The sequence below is a fragment of the Cajanus cajan genome, chromosome 7 (genome assembly GCF_000230855.2).
Source record: "Cajanus cajan strain Asha chromosome 7, NIPB_CcT2T_4, whole genome shotgun sequence".
Taxonomy (NCBI): Eukaryota; Viridiplantae; Streptophyta; class Magnoliopsida; order Fabales; family Fabaceae; genus Cajanus; species Cajanus cajan.
In genome coordinates, this window is record NC_138523.1 from 9,200,160 (window position 1) to 9,220,473 (window position 20,314).

At 33.9% G+C, this 20,314-nt stretch overlaps 1 protein-coding gene across 1 annotated transcript; it reads left to right on the forward strand.

Annotated features, from left to right (window-relative positions):
* The first annotated feature begins 11,855 nt into the window (after nt 1-11,855).
* LOC109792865 (uncharacterized) lies at nt 11,856-18,656 on the forward strand. The gene is made up of 2 exons (XM_083060623.1): nt 11,856-15,208; nt 18,215-18,656. Exons 1-2 carry the CDS (start codon nt 12,841-12,843, stop codon nt 18,541-18,543), a joined length of 2,697 nt encoding a protein of 898 aa, XP_082916749.1. The 5' UTR covers nt 11,856-12,840; the 3' UTR covers nt 18,544-18,656.
* Nucleotides 18,657-20,314: the final 1,658 nt, after the last annotated feature.

Here is a 20,314-nt window from a genome sequence, read left to right on the forward strand (position 1 = left end):
GCAAAGGTTTGTGTACAGTTTGTATTTCAAACAATTGCGGAAATTAAACAAACAACAGTTATTAAAGCCAATTAGATAAACATGTTATCATACAAGCAAGGGGTAATAAAGTAATTTTAACTATTATTTTGAAAATAATCCATCACTAAATGGGATTGACTCTCAAGGCTTCCCCAGTGGAGTCGCCATCTGTCGCCACCGGCCCGAAACGGGCTTTCGGCCTTCGCGAAGACGGTCGAGCTCGCTTTTGAAAAATGTATTGGATTATTAGAACGACTTGTTCTCAAACTGAGACCTTATCGATCTTATCCAATTTATTTATTAAATGTCTCACCAATCCATATTAATCCCAAGCGGGACCCTCCATGGATTAGTGGTTTTCGCAAAAGGAGGGTTCGTGGAGTCGCCACCAATGTTTTACTCAAAACATTGGAAAAAGGGATAAGGCAATTGATTTTATAAATCAACTTTGGCCATTACAACCAGAGTTGGGTAAGGGAGTCGGTTACGCGTAGGGAAGGTGTTAGCACCCCACAGCGCCCCTTTCGGGTTCCCTATGACAGATTATTTCTAAAATAACAGTGTAAAATTACTAAATTACCCCTATTTATTCTAAGCGATTATAAATTAACTATCTACATGATGACAGTTTAAATATGCACACAGAAAGCAGTAAAAGGAAGGATTTAAGAAGAAACCTCTTGAAGCGTGCTTTTATATATTGAGTAAAACTGGGAAGCTTTTTGGCGTTCCCTCACTCTACAAGCTCGCTCGCTCCTTCCTAAAAACTTTTAACTATGGAAATCCGGAGGATTTCCCTTCGACTAGGTTCGAATCTCCAAGCTAAGTGCTCGGAATTCCAGAACTTCGTCGGATCGACTCCCAGAGAGATTTCTAGGGCAGAACACTGCTCAAAAACCCCAGAATACTCAAGGAGGGAGTCAAAACTGAGTGAAAAAGTGTGGAATGACGTCCAATTGACGCCATATTTATAGGGAATAGGCGCAATACGGCCTACAGGGGCAATACGGCCGTATTGAAATTTTTGAACTTCAATACGGTCGTATTGAAGTTCAATACGGTCGTATTGAAATTCAGAAATTTCAATACGCCCGTATTGACTTCGCTGCGGTCGTATTGAAGTGTCAATACGGTCGTACTGACTTCAGTACGGCCGTATTGAAGTTTCAGAAACTTCAATACGCCGTATTGTGTTTCGCTGCGGCCGTATTGAAGCTTCAATACGACCGTATTGGGTTCAGTACGGCCGTATTGGGCTTTTTCCCTCTACTTCTTTATTTTGAGCTATTCTAAGACCTCTAGACCTACAGAGAACCCTCCTAGGGCCTTCGAGGAGTCCTTCTGGCTGATTATCCTTCAGTCTTCGAGAGTCTTCAAGCTTTATTTCCGACCCGGACAATTTTAGGGGTCTACATGAATGTCATTGATTCCTAGACTAGCTTGTTTTAACCTAGTTTTTGTGTTGTGTTGATTGAGTCCGAAATTTTTGTGGAATTTTCTTATTGAATCTGTACCTCACCATATGTGCTTTTGTTTTACATCATTGAGTTCTTAATTTGCTATTAGTCCTAGCAAATTTCCTAGAGTTAGGTTTCTATTATGTCTTGTTAAAAGTTTGTCAAAAAAAAAATTGTTAAACACTACTCCTATTAGGTTTCTTGTGTCTTGTTGAGTGGCTGAAACTTATTGAAATTTTTGAACATTAAAACAGAACCAAAACAGAGGTGTGAGTGTCTTAAATGCATTAGAAAAACAAGAGAAAGAGTGCTTAAAAATTTGACAAAAAAATAGTACAAAATTGTGTAGCACTAGTTGAAAATTGCATGTGAACACCTCTTGTTTTGTGTCAAATTTTGCTGCAGTTTTTCTACCTTAAAACCGAGACTCCTAAGTGATCAAAAGGCATTTAAAACTCCTGAACATTGAAAGAAAAATAAGAGAAAAATATTTTACTAAAAAGAAAAGAAAGAAAAAGCAAAAGAAAAAGCCAAAAGGAGTGAAAATTTTGCTTAAAATTGCTCTCGGTTTTGATGAATTTTTGCTTACATTTTTAGTTGGTCCAGCCACCTATTTGTGTCTTGTTTTTGCTCATAATCTTATCTTGTAATTTTGTAATCCATTCTAGTGCCTTTCCTAGGATACTCTTGTGTGTGCTAGCTTCCAAATTTGCCTTAATTTTTGCTTGTCAATTTGTGGAACTCTTTCTAGTCTTGTCTCATTTTCTTCTACCACTTGGTGTAGCCATTCTAAATTGTTCATTTTCAGTTTTAGCACTAATATTCTAGTCTTGAAGGTGGTTGAGTGCTTCTTAAAAGGTGTAGGAGGCCAAGGCAAGGGATATCTACTTGAACGCTTTGGTGGTTGCTTAGGGAGTTTGTTCTCTCTTGGTGGCAAGGTTCTTGAATACACCTAGAAGTGACTAACCTCAAGGTTACTTCTAAAAAAGGAGTGAAACACCTTTGTGAGGCTGCAGTTGGTGGCTGAATTGGAGCAAGAAAGAACAAAGCTAATTGTGAAATTTTTTTGTGAAAATTTAGAACAAATTTTAGTGACGGAAATTTTTGATTCTAAAACCTACTTCTCCTTACAAAATCCGTGACTAACATTTGCTTCTAATTAGTGGCTAATTTGTTTTTCTTAAAATTAGGTGCAGCCACTAATTTCATTTGAGTGTGAATTTACATTTCATTTAGAGTGTGAATTTGCATTTCATTTGAAGAAAAAAGTGAATTTCATTTTCTTTGTAATTTTGCTTTCTAAATTTTTGTACAAGGCCTTTGTTAAGGAGTGTCTTGGAGTGCCTTTGGTGTATCTCCATCTCTCCTTAAGAACTCTTATAGCTAATCACGTGTAGTACTTGTGAGAGTGGTCCTTGAAGGTCTTTGGTACCTTTCAAGCTCTCACTTAGGTTTACTTGCTTTCAACGTCTAGTTTATGTTTTCTTGTCTTTAAGTTTTCAAGCAATTTATGTTTTAAGCAATTTATGTTTTCAGTCATTTAAGTTTTCAAGCAATTTATGTTTTCATGCTCTTTATGTTTTCAAGCATTTTATAAATTGTACACATAGGCACTTGCTTGTTATTTTCTTTAGAAAAGTTCTTTGTGAAAATTGTTTTGTGCAAGACAAAAGTACAAGGGGGTTTAGAGATTTTTACTTGAAGAGGCTTGGTTATTAAGTGGCTCTTTAGTAGCTCACCTCCCTCCAAAGTTCAATTTGTACTCTTAGACCTCTAAGTGCCAAGTCTAAAGCAATCCAAAACCTTATTTTCATAAAAACTATTTTTGTGTGAAAAATATCTCTTGAATTAAAATGTCTCAAAATTTCTCCAATAGTGAAAGTGATGACTCTCCAAAAAGTCTTTCTTATATCACTAAAGAGCTCAAATCACTTAAACTATGGAAAAAGCAAGAATCCATTGAAAGAGAGAAGGAAAGAATTGAAAGAGAAGGACATCTTGCTTATCTTGAGGAAGAGTTGAGAATTTTAAAGCAAGAGGAAGAAAAATTGAAAGAAGATATGAGAAAACATAGGAAAAAGAGTAGGAGTTCACATTCACAATACACATCTCCTAATGAAAGCCTTAATGTAGGTAACCATTATCAACCTTCCCCAAGAAGAACTATTAAACCTAGGGAATCCAAGGTGGATCTCCCTCAATTTTTTGGGAAGGATGATGTGGTGGCCTACCTTGATTGGGAGATGAAGGTAGAACAACTCTTTGCTTGCCATAGGGTAAGTGAAGAAAGAAAAGTCCCTCTTGCAACCCTTAGCTTTCAAGGGCATGCAATGTATTGGTGGACCTCTTTGGAAAGAGAAAGACGTCTCCACAATGATCCTCCTATCCAATATTGGAATGATCTTAGGAGTGCATTGAGGAGGAGACACATTCCCTCTTACTATGGTAGGGAGCTTATGAATAAGCTCCAAAGGCTTCAACAAAGAGATATGTCTGTAGAACTCTATAGACAACAAATGGAGCTTTTAATGATGAGGGCTTGTATAAGGGAAGAGGAAGCCACTACAGTAGCCAGATTCATGAGTGGTCTTAACTTAGAGATTAGTGACCAAGTGGAGCTACTACCCTACAGGGACCTAAATGACTTGGTCCAACTTTGTGTAAGGGTAGAACAACAAATATTGAGAAAATATTCTAAAAAAGAAAGCTCCCTCTCTATATCTCTTAGGAAAGACTACTTGGAGGAGGAAAACCCTTTTGAAAAGAAAATTATTTCAGAACCCTCCAAAGAATTGGCTAAAAGGAAAGAGAAAAATAAAGATAAGGATAAAGATCTCATCACTCCACACACTAGCACAAAGACTAGTGATATTAAATGTTTCAAGTGTCTAGGGAGAGGCCACATTGCTTCTCAATGCCCTACAAAGAAAGTCATGATCTTAAGGGGGCATGACACTTATAGTAGTCAAGAAGAAACTACTACTTCCTCTTCTAGTGAGAGTGAGGTTGAAACAACGCTTCAAAGATCCAAAGTGGAGCCAATTTATCCTTATGAAGGAGAGCTCCTAATGCTTAGGAGAATCCTTCATAATCAACCTAGTGGTATCCTATCACAAAGAGAGAACATCTTTCATACAAGATGTAATGTTTTAAATAATGCTTGTTCTCTCATTGTTGATAGTGGTTCATGGTGCAACTGTTGTAGCACTAGGTTGGTTAAAAAGTTGAGTTTAATTACTATGCCACATCCTCAACCTTATCATTTGCAATGGCTTAATAAGGATGGTGACATAGTAGTTGACCAACAAGTGAAGGTCAAGTTTTCCATTGGGAAGTATGAGGACCAAGTTTTATGTGATATAGTACCAATGGAAGCTTGTCATATTTTGTTAGGAAGACCATGGCAATTTGAAAAGAAAACTGTACATGATGGTCTTACTAATGAAATTACCTTCACTCACAAGGAAAAGAAATTTGTACTTTATCCTCTCTCACCTCAACAAGTGGCGGAGGATCAAACACAAATGAAAAACAAAAGAAAAAGAGAAAAGGTAGGGAAGAGTAAAGAGGAAGAAATATCCTCTAAGGGAATTATGTCTAAAGAGAATTGCTTTATCACTAAAGAATCTATGAAAACTATTCTCTTTATTCATAAAGACCTTAACTCTTATCCTCACGCTGCCACTAGTCTTGAAGAAGAGATTCACAAATCCATTATTTGTAAAGAAAAAGAATCTCAATTTCAAGATTTTGTGAAGGAGAAGTGGACTTCATTTAGTTCTACTTCTCATGCTACTTCCTTGGTGGTGCCCAAGGTAGATAGTCTTCCTACCTTAGTTGTGTCAATAATGCACCCAATTTATGGAATATATTATTTGTTGGATATAAGATATGAACCTTCAAGGTTCCTTGTGACAAATTCTTTTCATGACTATCCAACAAATAATATAATCCAAAATTGTTTAGGAAATTTCTTAGTAGTATTTTCATTATTTTCTAGGAAATGCCTTGGCTACCACATAGGGTACTTTAGGCAAGATATTTTAGTTTTTAGGGTTAAGTCTTTAGTGTGCTATAGTTTTAGTTTTAGCACATTTTTAGGATTTAGAAATATACCTAGTCTATGTTTAGGAGAGGATCCTATTCATTATATTAGTAGGTCTAGTATCATGGATTTCATTAGGTTCAGTGAAAGGATTCCTACTAGGATATACCTTTCACATTTATTTGTTGAGAATATCACCTCTAATGAATTTTATTATATATTTGTAGGTGTGGCCAATAATCATGAAGACACTCGAGATTTTAGGTCAAATCCTCTTCAAGAGGGAGGGGATGATAGACTATGGCCAAGGCCAAGGAATCCAAGAGGTGATATCTTAAAAGAACCAAGAGGAATGGGATGATCTTAAAGACCTTTTCATTTGTTTGTACATATAGTAGTCTCTTGTATAGGTTATTTTTGCCTTTGTATTTGTGAGGCACTTTACTTGCTTTTTCTAAGTGTTTGTATATTGATTTTAAGGTAGGTTACTTGGAGAGTTTAACTCCATTTAACCTCCCTAGTTGATACTTTCATTTTCTATTTTTTTAGTAGGAAAAAGGGGGTGACATTTAGCAATGCTTAAGGGTGTGCTTAGAAATTGGGCCTGAGTTGGGCCTAGGTAAAATTTTGCATATTGGACTCATTTTGCTCCTAATTTTTAATAGATTTGATTTAGCTAGGTTTCATCATCATATGATGAACCTAACTAAACCAAATCAAAGATTTTCAAATTAATTCAAGGAGCATTTTGAACCATGGGCCGCCTAGCTCATTCTTTCTCTTTGGCCAAATTTCTTAAGTAAACCTTCTTGAGTTTTGAAGCTTGTCTTGCAAGCTTCTAAACTCAAGTAAGGTTAGCTTACCTTACCATGGTTCTTAAGTGAACCATGGTCAAGGATTAGCTTCTCCTACAAGCTAGCTAAACCGTGGGAGTTTAATTAACCCTACCATGGTTCCTAGTGAACCATGGTTAAGGTTAGCTTCTCCTACAAGCTATCTTCCCCTATATATTTGATTTTCCTACACTTGTACTCACTTTTGAACATATTTTGAGAATGAAATCAGATTTTCCTCTCAACTCAAGAGTCATAAAACCGTAGAGAGTTCTCTCCTAGGTTTTCTAGCAAAGTTTCTCAACTTTGCCTTGGTTCCTCAAGCTTCCTTCACAAGCTTTAGGAAGTGGCCGAACCTCCTCTAGGACTTCTCCTCAATTGAAGGTTCTTCAAAGGAGTTTTCAGAGGTCTCAAGGTGTCAACCTCAAGAAGCATCACGGTCCTTGCATGGAGACTTGAAGAAACAACATTCTTCTCCAAGTAGCTCCATCATTTTTGGTAATTATCAAATGTTGAGTGCCAAGCAAAGCTGTCGGAAACCTTGCATGACTGCCCACATATTTGGATGAAGTTGGCTCGGCGCCACGTTCAAGAGCCGCAGTATACGCACAAAGTAATTATCAAATGGAAGTGTCACCTTCAAATCCTGAAACATGTAATCGTACACGTAAAAGTACTGGTATTTACAAGTTCCTTGATCCAAATACACGAAATCTGGGTTCGGCCCTCCATCCCCTCGACATGGCTGAAAGAAAACAGGGGAAGGTTCCTCTTCCTCGGGAAAAGTTAAGAGCTTTACAGTCGAAAGGAACAAAGCAATCAAGTTCCTATCGGTGTACCGAGAGTATACGCTGCCAACCTCTCCGTGCACCCACGAGAAGCCAGGGGTCTCTATAAGCGGAAAATGCCTAGGGGCCGGGCCACCCCTATTCGGACGACCATCAGAAACTATCGCCAACGAAGATTCGCTCTTGCTCTCCGGCCGTTCAGACCCTGAAACAGACTCTACATTATCCTCCCCATTGGAGGCCGAAGCCGACATCTCGTCGCGGTCCGGCACGGCCTATGACCCGGTGTTAACAGAGCCTCTAGTGTCCCCAGAGGAGCCGATATGAACAACATCCATATCTGCCATGTTAACGTACCTAGAAGTGGAGCTTGATTGGTCTCGATGGAAGAACGCTTGAACGCTACAGTTGCACTGTGATTTCAGCTCGGAGCAAGTAATAAACGCGTACCTTTTAGGTCCTCACCACTCACCTATTTATAGGCATTCCTTGCAACTATGCCAAACGCCACACCCCTTTGCACACCATTGGATCAGTTAGATCCAACGATCTACAATGTATAACCCTTCGCATGCGTCATTAATACCCAACGGTTACAACCCTTTGCATTCCACCAGTGGTTGTAACCCCTCGCATGCATCATTAATTCCCAACGGTTGCAACCCTTCGGGTTCCACCAGCATTTGTAACCCTTTACCTTCCCTCAAAGAGAACAACCCTTCGTATTCCAAAAACACACACACCCTATGGTCACAACTCCCCACATTTCCTACTCATTTCCACAACAGAAACAAAATTTACCCTTTGCGTCGTTTCACTCCTGAAGGCTGGGGGGCTTGTGTACCGGAGGGATCCTATTGGTCACGTGAACCAACATGTGTCGTTCCGTCAGGCACCCACGTGGACTGAACCATGCCTACACAAACCTCGACGATAACATCGGCTCGACATACAGCCGAAGGTCGAGAAGGGTTAGCTAACGATCTCGGCTCGGCTGAGGACCGATAAGAACAACATTGATGCGTCTCCGTATACTACGTATCGGCTCGGCCAAACGCCGACCGAGTAGAATAACCGAACAAATACTTGTCGGCCCGGCCAACGATCGAAGACGTCCAACATCCCAAGCCTTTACTTGTTGGCTCGACAATGAACCGAGGGATAAAACAAGGATTACGGTACTAATCAAGGTTAACAAGGATAAATGCATGATTAAGACATAATCAGCCGATTAGCATCGTATTACCTAATTTGGTAAACTTTAGGAGAGGCCCACTACTGACAAAGCCCATCAGAGGTAGTATAAATAGGTCATTTATATTGAGGTACGTCACTGTTCATTGATTACCCTAGAAAATCGTGTTTGTCCTGACTTGAGCGTCGGAATGCCTTTTGCAAGTACCTCCCCCCTCCGAAGAATCTACCTGAAGTTCCCGTTCAGCCCTTCACATCCCAGAAGATTACGAGTGTGCCCTCAAACAGGTACACAACCATTTTATTATCCGAATTTGTAACGTGTTTTCATATTCATCCTTGAAACTAAATAATTGTCAATTTTTTTTTAAATGTTAAATAAGTTTTTTAAATTTGACTATATATTGTCATTTTATCTATAAATATATGTTAATATTACTACTTTAGTCATTTTTTTTATGAGTTTTGGATTAATATGATTATCAATTTGGATTGTTATGGATGTACTTATTGTATAATTTCTTAATTTTAAAAATTAATATGATATAACTTTCAAAATTCATAGACAAATTTGAATGTTTATTCAATAAAATTCAATATTGTTCCTTACTACGTGACTAAGTAACTGCTAAATAATATGATTTAAACGATAACATTTTTTTAAAATATTAGATTACATGTTAATGATGAATTAACATTATTTAATTTTAAAAATAAAGAAATTAAATTTATAATATTTTTGAGAACCAAGATTTTTACAATTGCAAAAGTAAAAACATAAATTTAAGTGTGTTCTTACCAAAATCCTACAAGCGCTCCCAAGGTGGTGTGACGTCCTTGTTACTCTAATGTCTGCGACAGGAGGACACTTATAAAGACTCTTTAACACTCAAGTTAAAGGGAGAGTTTAGGTGAAGAATTAGGTTAGGGTAGTATGATACCTGGTATCCCATATATATGTTTGATAGTGTTCCATGATATCTCATACATATCTCCCTATGATTGCATAGAGATATATTGTCATTGATTAACGAAAATATAGTTCCAAATTAACAAAGATATTATGTTAGCTAGGTAATCATAATGTGCTGAGATATGACATTTATGGAAGATATTCATGTTGTTAGCCATTAGAATTTTGTCTATTTAGGGCTTTACTGCCTGATGATAGATGAAACCTAGTATGAGCAAGTTGGAGGGGGTCATTTCGGCTTGGCCGAGGTAATGTGGGCGAGCTAGAAGACTTAAAGAATCATGATCTTTAGAGAAATGGAGACCTTCCATTGGTAGTTTTCATCCATCAATGGTTGAAGGGTTCCATCAAAAGGTGTATGTTCCTAAACCTCCAACTCCATGAAGGATTTGTGTCTTTTGGAAGTGGCAAAGGAAAAATAAAGGGTATAGGTGAGATAGTTAATGTATCTGTACCTGCTATTCATAATGTTTTGTACGTTGAAGGCTTAAAATATAACCTACTTAGCATAAGTCAATTTTGTGATAATGGTTATACCATGGTCTTCGAAAAAGACGCATGCATAGTCAAGCAAGATAATGGCTTTGTGCTTTTTGTAGCTTAGAGGAAAAACAATATTTATGAGATTAATCTAACTAGTGTGAGCAAATAACATGTAACCTATCTAGTTTCTAGAGATGATGAAAAATGGATTTGGCATTAGAAAGTTGGGCATGTTCATATGAGACATATTTCAAAATTTAGCAAAAAAGATTAGTAAGAGGATTGCTTGAAATCTATTGGAAAACTCATCTTCTTTATGACGCATGTCAAAAAGGAAAACAAATTAAATCTTCTTTCAAATCTAAAAAGGTTGTTTCCAATTCTAGACCACTTGAATTGTTACATATGTATCTGTTTGGTCCTACTAGAATACTGAGTCTAGGAGGCAAAAAGTATGGATTTACCATTGTAGATGATTATTCTAGATATACATGGATATTCTTCCTAAATGAGAAACACAAGTCATTTAAGATCTTTTAAATATTTTGTAAGCATTTTTAAAATGAAAAAGGTTTTTGCATATTTGCCATCAAAAGTGATCATGGAACTAAATTTCAAAATTTTAATTTCAAAAACCTTTGTTAAAACCATGGTATCTTCCATAACTTTTCACTGAGAACACCTCAAACAAAATAAGGTAGTTGAAAGGAAGAACTGAACCTTGCAAGAAATTGCAACAACTTTGTTTTGCGAAAATAATTTACCAAAACACTTATAGGTAGAGGCTGTGAACACTGTTTCTTACATTTAGAACAAAATATTGATAAGACCTATGTTAGATCAAACTTCCTATGAATTGTGAAGATGAAGAAAACCCAACATTTCATATTTTCATCCTTTTGGATGTGAGTGCTTTATCCTAAACACTAAGGATCAACTTAGCAAGTTTGATTCCAAAGTAGATAAGGGTATCTTCCTTATATACTCTAAAACCTCAAAGGCATATAGTGTCTTTAACTCTTGAAACCCTATCATAGAGAAATCCATCCATGTGAAGTTTAATGATGATCAAAATACTGATAGAAAACTATCAGATCTAGAAGATATTTTGTAGATTTGCAAATTGGTGATCATTAGATGATGGAGACAAACGATGTGAATCAAATGCTGGAACCTCAAAAAAGCTAGAGAATTCAGTCAAATGAAACTCTAAGACCTCAAAAGGATTGGAAGTTTGTACATCATCCACAAGATCAAATATTGGGTGATAAACCTAAAGGTGTAAGAACTTGTGTTATTCTTAAGGATCTAGCCTAATATGCATTGGTATTTGAGATTGAGCAAAAGAGCATAGACAAAGCACTAGTAAACAATGATTGAATCATTATCATGAAAGAAAAACTTCACCAATTTGATAGTAAAATGGCTAGACTTAGAGTGTCATAGGAACTTGATGGGCTTTTAGAAATAAGTTGGACAAATAAGGTAAAATAGTATGAAACAAAATTACATCAGTAGCTCAAAGCTATAATCAGTAAGAAGGTATTGATTTCATTAAAAAAAATATTTAAATAAAGTTAATAAATTAATTAAAAATAAAATAATAATTTATCTAATTTATCTCTAAATAAATATAAAGAAGTATGAGAATGATGTGGTATATAAACAGAACAACAACATGAGAAAATAATATCGAAACATAGGAAAAAGTCATATAAATATGAATAAGCTTTTATTTTATGAATAAATTTAAGATAATATTAAATAATTTTAACATATATCCTATCATCCTTTTATTTTATTTTGATTTATATTTGAAGTTTAATTGGTTATATAAAACTAATACTTATACGGCAGTAAATATTAAAAATTAATATAAAAATAATGTTAAATATAATTTTAATTCCTCACCAAAGTTTTTAATGATTTTAATTTTAAAATTTTTCTTTATTAAAGAAAAAGCTTAATATCAAAGACAAAGTATTAATAGGATGAAAAATTTATAAACTAAAAATAAAACTTAATAAAATTTTAAAAATTAAAAGTAATAAATATTTGTTCGCAGACTAAAATAAAAATTTATAAAACTTAAAAGACTTGAAATATATTTAATTTATAAAAATAATATACATAAATAATATTTTTTGTTAAAAATTGTTAGAAAATATGTTTTATTATCTGCTGGTAAAAAAAAAAGGCACTACATGTATCTATTATTAATGATTAAAAAAAAAATTTATCCTGGCAGTTGTATGATTATTAAAAGTTGTATATAATTATTAAAAATAAAATAAAAAATATATAAAAGTGAAATATCCCTTTATTATTATTAGTATAGATATGGAAGAAGCACCTTGATAATTACACGTCTACGCTGGTAAGAGTTTTATTCATTAATAGTCACTCCCTATTTTACGTGACGGTCAAGCCAAACAATTTTCTTCTCTCTCTCTGATTATGAGAAAGGTTGCGGAAACCACCGGCTCCGTAAATTCTGAACCAAAGCCACCGTTACTGTTTGCATTTAGTTTCTTCGTTCATTTCCTCACTCTTTGTTTCAGTTGCTTTTCCGTTCCTTTTTTCATCTCTGCTACAAAACATGCATATTTCTTGTTCATAATGTAACCATTTTTTTTGTGTGTGTGTGTGTTACAACCTTCTTGTTTTACTTTCCTATGCCATTCCTTGGATTAGTTTGATTTTTTACCCCAAAAAAAGCCTTTTGGGTATTTTTGTTTTACTCCTTAATTTATGAAGTAGCTGTAGGTGCTTTGTGTCACATGCATTTGAAGCCATCTCAAAAGGGTGTTCCTGAAAATGTTGATCGGTGGGATGGCGTTACTCAATTATCGGGTAAAGGCATTTAAAGGTTTACCCTTTAACATCTCAATCTTCATTTAAGGGAGTGCTGCAAATAGAAGCACTCTTGGTTCAATAAACCTTTACATTTCCAACAGGTAAGTTCATTGTGATGAAAATTGGGACCTTTGTGATTGTGTGATAAAGAATTTGGTAGGCCTTTGATTATAATTTTGGATATTGGAGGATGCTCTATTCAGTGATGAGAATCCTGTGCTTGTTTCATTTTCTGGTAGCTTGGTATGTGGCAAAATCTCTGCTTGTGGGTGCTGAGTTGCAGGAACAAACCATACTACTTGCCATCAACCAAGAGCTTGGAGTCCCTGGATGGAATGCCAACAACTCAGATTACTGCTCCTGGGAAGGTGTCACCTGTGGCCATCACTCACTGGTGGAGAAGCTCAATCTCTCTGAACAGAACCTTGAAGGTGATGTAACTTTAATTTCCAAGCTAAAAGCACTGCAGTGCCTTGACCTTTCAAATAATAACTTTCATGGGTTGATTCCACCTGCTTTTGGAAAATTATCTGATCTTGAATATCTAGACTTGTCTTTAAACAAGTTTGAAGGTTCAATCCCTCCGGAATTGGGCGGTCTCAGGAGTTTGAAAACACTGAACCTTTCCAATAACATGCTGGTGGGAGAGATACCAAAGGAACTTCAAGGCCTTGAGACTTTACGAGATTTTCAAATTTTTAACAATCGGTTGAGTGGTTTAATACAAACTTGGGTGGGGAATTGGACCAATCTGAGGGTTTTCGCTGCTTATGTGAATCATTTCAACGGAAGGATTCCAGGTACACTGGGATTCATTTCTGAGCTTCGGATACTTAATCTGCATTCAAACTGCCTTGAAGGCCCAATACCAGGAAGCATTTTTTCTCCAGGGAAGCTAGAAGTTCTGATCCTCACTCAGAACAATTTAAGTGGTGATATTCCTGAGGAAATTGGGAATTGTCAAGCCCTTATCAGTGTTCGAATCGGCAACAATAATCTTGTAGGTAATATTCCTAAGAGTGTCGGAAATCTTACTAGCCTTGCCTACTTTGAAGCTGATAATAATAACCTTTATGGTGAATTAGTATCAGAATTTTCTCAGTGTTCTAGCCTCATCTTCTTGAACTTAGCTTCAAATGCATTCACCGGAACGATTCCACCAGAATTTGGACAGCTTATGAATCTGCAGGTGTTAATCCTCTCCGGAAATCGCCTTTTTGGCAATATTCCAAAATCTATACTGCGGTGCAAGAATCTTATCATGTTTGACATAATCAATAACAGGTTGAATGGAACAATACCTAATGACATCTGCAATATCTCTCAGTTGCAGAACTTGCTGTTGGGTCAGAATTCCATAAGAGGAGTGATCCCTCCTGAAATTGGAAGGTGCAGAAAACTTGTTGAATTGCATTTGGGAAGTAACCATTTGACTGGAACCATTCCTGCTGAGATTAGTTACCTGCTGAACTTGGAGATAGGTTTAAATTTGAGCTTTAACCATCTTCATGGACCATTGCCCCCTGAATTAGGAAGACTAATCAAACTTACTTCTTTGGATGTTTCCAGCAATCATCTCTCAGGTAATATCCCAGATGCAATTAATGGGATGTATAGCTTGGTTAAGGTTAACTTGTCAAATAATCAGCTCAGTGGTCCATTGCCAGATTTTGGACCATTGGAGAAGAATCCTGCTTCAAGTTACAGGGGCAACAAAGGGCTTTGTGGGGGGCCATTGAACACTAAATGTGAAGATCATCAATACTATCATTATCATTATCAGCCTTTGGAATACGAATACCATCATGAAATTTCCGACGAATACATAGTAGTAACTGTAATTGGGTCATGTTTTGCAGCTTTTTTGTCAGTAACAGCAGTTATCTTTATGATCACAGAGTGGCAAGAACTTTTACCAAATGATGCCGCGATAGAAGGTGATGATACCAATAACAAATCATCTATAATATCAGGAAGCATTTTTGTTGAGAATCTAAGACAAGCCGTAGACCTTGGTGCTGTTGTCAAAGCAACTCTGAATGAGTCTAATATGCTTAGCAGTGGCACTTTCAGTGCAGTTTACAAGGCATTCATGCCCTCTGGGATAGTCTTACTTGTAAGGAAACTGATATGTGTGGACATGACAATGCTGCACCTCCAGAACAAGATTATTGGAGAGCTTCAAAGGCTGAGCAAACTATGCAACGAAAATCTAATGCAACCCATTGGATATGTTATTTATAATGAAATTCTTCTTCTCATTAATCAGTATTTACCCAATGGAACATTGGCTCAGCTTCTTCATGAATCTATAAGGCAACCTGTATATCAGCCTGACTGGCCTGCTAGGCTATCTATTGCAATTGGAGTGGCAAAAGGTTTGGCTTACCTTCATGACTTGGCGATTATTCACCTTGATATTTCTTCTAGCAATGTTCTTCTGGATGCAAATTTCAAGCCGTTGATAGGGGAGATTGAGATATCAAAACTTCTAGATCCAACCAAAGGCATTGCTAGTATTAGTGCAGTTTTTGGTTCCATTGGTTACATTCCACCAGGTATACCACTTTCTTGCATCCAATTATCCTATATTTTCTTGCTATTAAATTTTAGAGTAGATTAAAATTTTGGTTCTATCCTGAACACTGTTTCATTGTTTTAGTTCCTGTATAAAAAATGAAAAAAAATGTGTTTTTATTCATTATATTATCGGTCTAACATAGTCAACATCTTGTACTTTCATATTGATGTCAGATTTTAAAACACATGCGGATTTACTACTTAACTTTAAAATCATGATGAATTTTTAGAAAGGAGGTACCATATCCACATATTCTTCTGAAATTTGAGGATTAAATTCATCGATACGAAAATGTAGGGGCGATAATCATTTTTGACCGAAAATATAGACTTCGAACACATTTTTCTTTTAAAAAATAATTACATATTTTTGGTCCTTACATGAATGAAAAAGTGTTTATGAATTATTTCCTATAGTTTCCAAATTTTAGGTTTTAGATTTTAGATTTTGTTGAGAATGAAGACTATGATGGAAGAGTGCTATATCTCTCCCATTAGAGATGGCAAATAATGCGCACTCCTAGGGATTCCCTGTGGATAATAAATAGTTAGCTTAATTAGATTAATACATGCAAATAATTGATTCTGGCATTTTCTGAGACTAATCTCTTTCAAGACTTTGATTACATGAAGACAATCTCTCCCATCGTTGTTCTTTTTATCAAAGTCAAGGTTTAAGCCCGAGACCTTATGGATTAGAACCAATTGCAATTGTCAGTTGGAGTAACGAATGCTAGTAAATACTATATATATATATATATATAACACTCGCTAATATAAGAATATGAGCTTTAATAATAATCCTTAAACTAAAATAATCAACTTAAATCTTAAAAGATTACAAATAAGAGAGTTACTACGGTACTCTCAAAGATGGAGGAATTTCAATACATTCTTTTACATAAATTCATAAAAAATGTAAAAAAATTTAATTTAATTATAAAATAAATAATCTAAATTATATTTATAAAATAAAAAGTAAGATAAAATTATAGAGATTAAAATTATAAAATTTCAATAATGTTATAAAATATTAAAAAGAAAAAAATTAATAAATAGTAGAAATAAAAAATTATTAAAATTACAATATAGAAATTTAAAAATTTAAGACAAAAAGACAAAAATATACTTAAAAAGTAATTCAATTTAAAATATAAAAATTCAAATATTTTAAGTGAAAAGACAAAAATATATTTAAATATATAATAATATTATTACAAATAAAATTAGAATATATAAAATAAAAATAAAATGACTAAATAATTTAAAAATTAAAAGAATAAAATATCATAAATATTATTTAAATAAATTATTAATATAAAATATAAATAAAATTATAATTACAATTGTACCGGTACCCTCTCAAACAATGTGGGTACCATAGAACTTCTCTACAAATAAAGTTATCACATATCACTAACATTGTAGTTTTCCATATCATTATTCTCCTCATTACTATTATTGCAACTACTTCCACCTCTACCACATTGCTGCCACACCACCACTAGTTCTATTGTTACTACTACTGTTATTACTATTATCACTACCACTACCACTACTACTATCACCACCACTACCATCATTATCGTCAACAATGATGATAGTGGTTGCAACAACGAAAATGGTGGTAGTAGTAGCAATTGCAATAATGGTAATGAAAACAATAATGATAGAGAATTGTGATGGTAGTGGTAACAATTAAAAACTTTGAAAATTATTTAGTAATCCGTTTCATTAATTCAAATTGATGTGTGTGTAACTTTTGGTAGTGTTACTCTAGTCCATAACTCATCGTCTATACATTGAATTTCAATAATTCAATCGTTAAATTAAAAATTCTTAATAAATAAATCAAGTATATAACTTTTGCCAAAGTTTGGATGATATTTGATATTTAGTTACATGAATTGAAATGAATGTATAAAAAAATTTAAATTTAACAATTAAATGATTAAAATTTAATATAAATTATAAGTTATTGAATAAAGTAATTTTACTGAGAATTACTCTATAAATAAGTGAATTTATCCTTTCTTTCTATATATAAAATATATCCATACAATTAACCCTAAATTATTGACATCAATAATTAAAAAGTTATTGTATCCAATGAACATTCATATAGATATGAAACAGAGTTTTATCTAGAAGGATGCCAGACTAGTGCATACTCCCCCCTTCCATAGGATTTCATTTCATTGTCATGTCTATTTCCCAGGAAAACTAGTTTTCTACCATTACATCTATTAATTTTTAAAACCAATACATCTATTAATTTTTAAAAGGAGGTTCAGTTTTTTTATTTTTTTTTTATTTCTCTTTCCTTTCTAGTTTGTGTCTTTCCCGATTTGTTCTGTTCTCGCCCGTTCTCTTTTACTCCAACTCGCACAAGGCAACACCAACCACCTTCACCTAGGGAAACATAGGCTACGACGGGTGACACTCTCCCTATAGTGTAATAAAACTAGACAAAATCCATTCCAAATCAATCAACAATAAAGAAAAGAAAAAGAAAAAGAAAAGGTTCTTCTAGATGTTATTGAGTTCGTCATCGACGAGCAATGAGGTACTCCTCGAGTGTTAATGCAGCGATGAGGTTCCCTTTGCAAGCGCGGTGGCTACGAGGTTCCTTTCGCCTATGACACCTATGAAAAGGTTCCTTACATCGTTTTAATCATATATTAAAAAAACACAAATTTAACAACGTTAAACAGTTTTTCCATAGTGGAAAACACTAAATACTGTATTATTTGTCGAAATTTACATAATCATGAGTGGCTTGTTAAATAAGAAGTGAACTCGCAAATTGTTATTTCTAATAAATATCGCTCGATAAGAGTTTGTTAAAAAAAGGATTAAAAAGTGAGCTAGCTTTCAACATTCCTCTTCAAAATAACATCAAGTATAGCAATTATGGAAATTTTAATTTAACCTATAATTTTTTTCATTTGGCTCTAACTTTCATTATTATATATATGGTGCAGAATATGCATATACAATGCGAGTCACAGCACCCGGAAATGTTTATAGCTTTGGTGTCATTCTGCTAGAGATCCTAACATGTCGACGACCAGTTGATGAGGTTTTTGGTGAAGGTGTGGATTTGGTGAAGTGGGTTCATGGAGCTGCAGCAAGAGGTGAAACTCCAGAGCAGATATTAGATGCAAGGTATAGCTCATTTTCCTATGGTTGGAGGAAACAAATGCTTGCTGCTCTGAAAGTGGCGTTGCTATGCACTCACCATAGCCCACAAAAGCGACCAAAAATGATGAATGTAGTGGAAATGCTTCGAGAAATAGGGAATAATAATTAGTACATGATCAACAATAATGTTATAGAAAATAAAAATAAGATATAATAAAGTAATGCTTTTATAGTTATTAGTGAAAGTAAAAAATAAAAATATATATTTTTAATTAAACAAGTTAATGAGAGTTTTTTTTTTTTTTTTTTTAATACTAAACATCTTAATTTTATTCAAGTATCTCAAACAACCCCTACTACCCCCCATCGAATACTAACCGAGATTAATCCTTATTAATTACTTAACCGATTATTTTAAAGAAAAAAATGCGACTTTAAATTTTATACATAAATTAGATTTAATTATTACAAAGAAAAAATGCATCTTGATGTTACACTATTTAATCTAATAATGATTTATGTAATTAGGAAATGACTTTCAATGGAACGATGTATATTATGTTGATTGTTACACTTAAAATATATTAAGAATTATTGAAAATTATTTTAAAGTTATTAAAATTAAGTTTCTCTCTTTTCATTGCATTAAAGGTAATTTTGGTAATAAAGAAAAATAATTAAAAAAAGAGGAATTATGGAAGTTAGAGAGTTTGTTTTATGAAAGGACAACTTCTCTCTCTTTTATATTGATGAGTTGTTATTCTCAGGGAGGAAATTGTGGGAACCTTAAAAAAATTGTCAAGAACCAATAAAGACCAAGTAAAGAAAGTTAGAGAAGGGAGAATTATTTGTTAGAAAATTTTAAATTGCATTATGGATTTAGACATGTCTTCTAAACTTCCTTATATAAATTATAAAGTATAATAATATTGAGAAATATGTTTTCTAAATTTTATAAAATGTAATTTTCTTGAATGAACTCTATAAAATTACATAAGATTATAAAATTTACTTACAATTAGTAACAAAACAAGGTTAGATATAACATATTTATCCATTTAGAGATAACATATTTCTCCATTACAGATATTCTTTTAATATATGAATGGCACAAAATAGAATAATGATCTCCGTGTGCATAAAATTGGTTCAATTGTTTTTTAAAAAATATATGTGTGCAAAGCAAAGCGAATTATTTTAATTCAATTGAATGTTTTTGTTTCACTGTGTGCAAGCCAATTGAATGGATTTACATTTGAAAAATTATGAAAAAGTGAGTATGTGTTTTAAATTTAACATGAATAAAAAATATTTTAAAATTATGGTATTTGCTTTGTATGTATGTGATTCTTCCACCAGTATTTGAAAAGTAATTGTAAAATTATTTTTTATTGAAAGGAATGCTTTTGGAATTATATATTAAATAAAGTAAGGTTTGTTAATCACCAAAGTAATTTAATCTATGGGTTTATAATTTCAAGTTACATGATTGATTAGAATAATGATGCTATGTAATTAATATGTTTGAGTTGTTTAAAATTTCTAATTATAAGTGTTGAGAAAAAGATACACATTGAAGGAAGGTTGAATAATGTATATCAAAATCTCGCGTTTTTATAGTGAGGCAATGAAAAACGTAAACAAATGAAGTATTGGAAGGTAATCAAATGAAGTGGTAAAACATATGAAATGGTTCAAATGTTTTTATACTAGTTCGTCTCCAACTTAGAGATTACGTGTAGTTTTTAATCTAACCAGATTGAGTTCCATTATCTTTAACAAGACACAAATATTCTTTACCAAGCCACTTATGGCTGAAACCAAGTATTCTTTCAATAAGTCTCTCTAGGCTTAAATCCAAGTATTTTTTAAATAAGCCTCTTTAGGCTTAACTACCGAGTATTCTTTTAAAAAAACTTCTTTAAGATTAACCTATACAA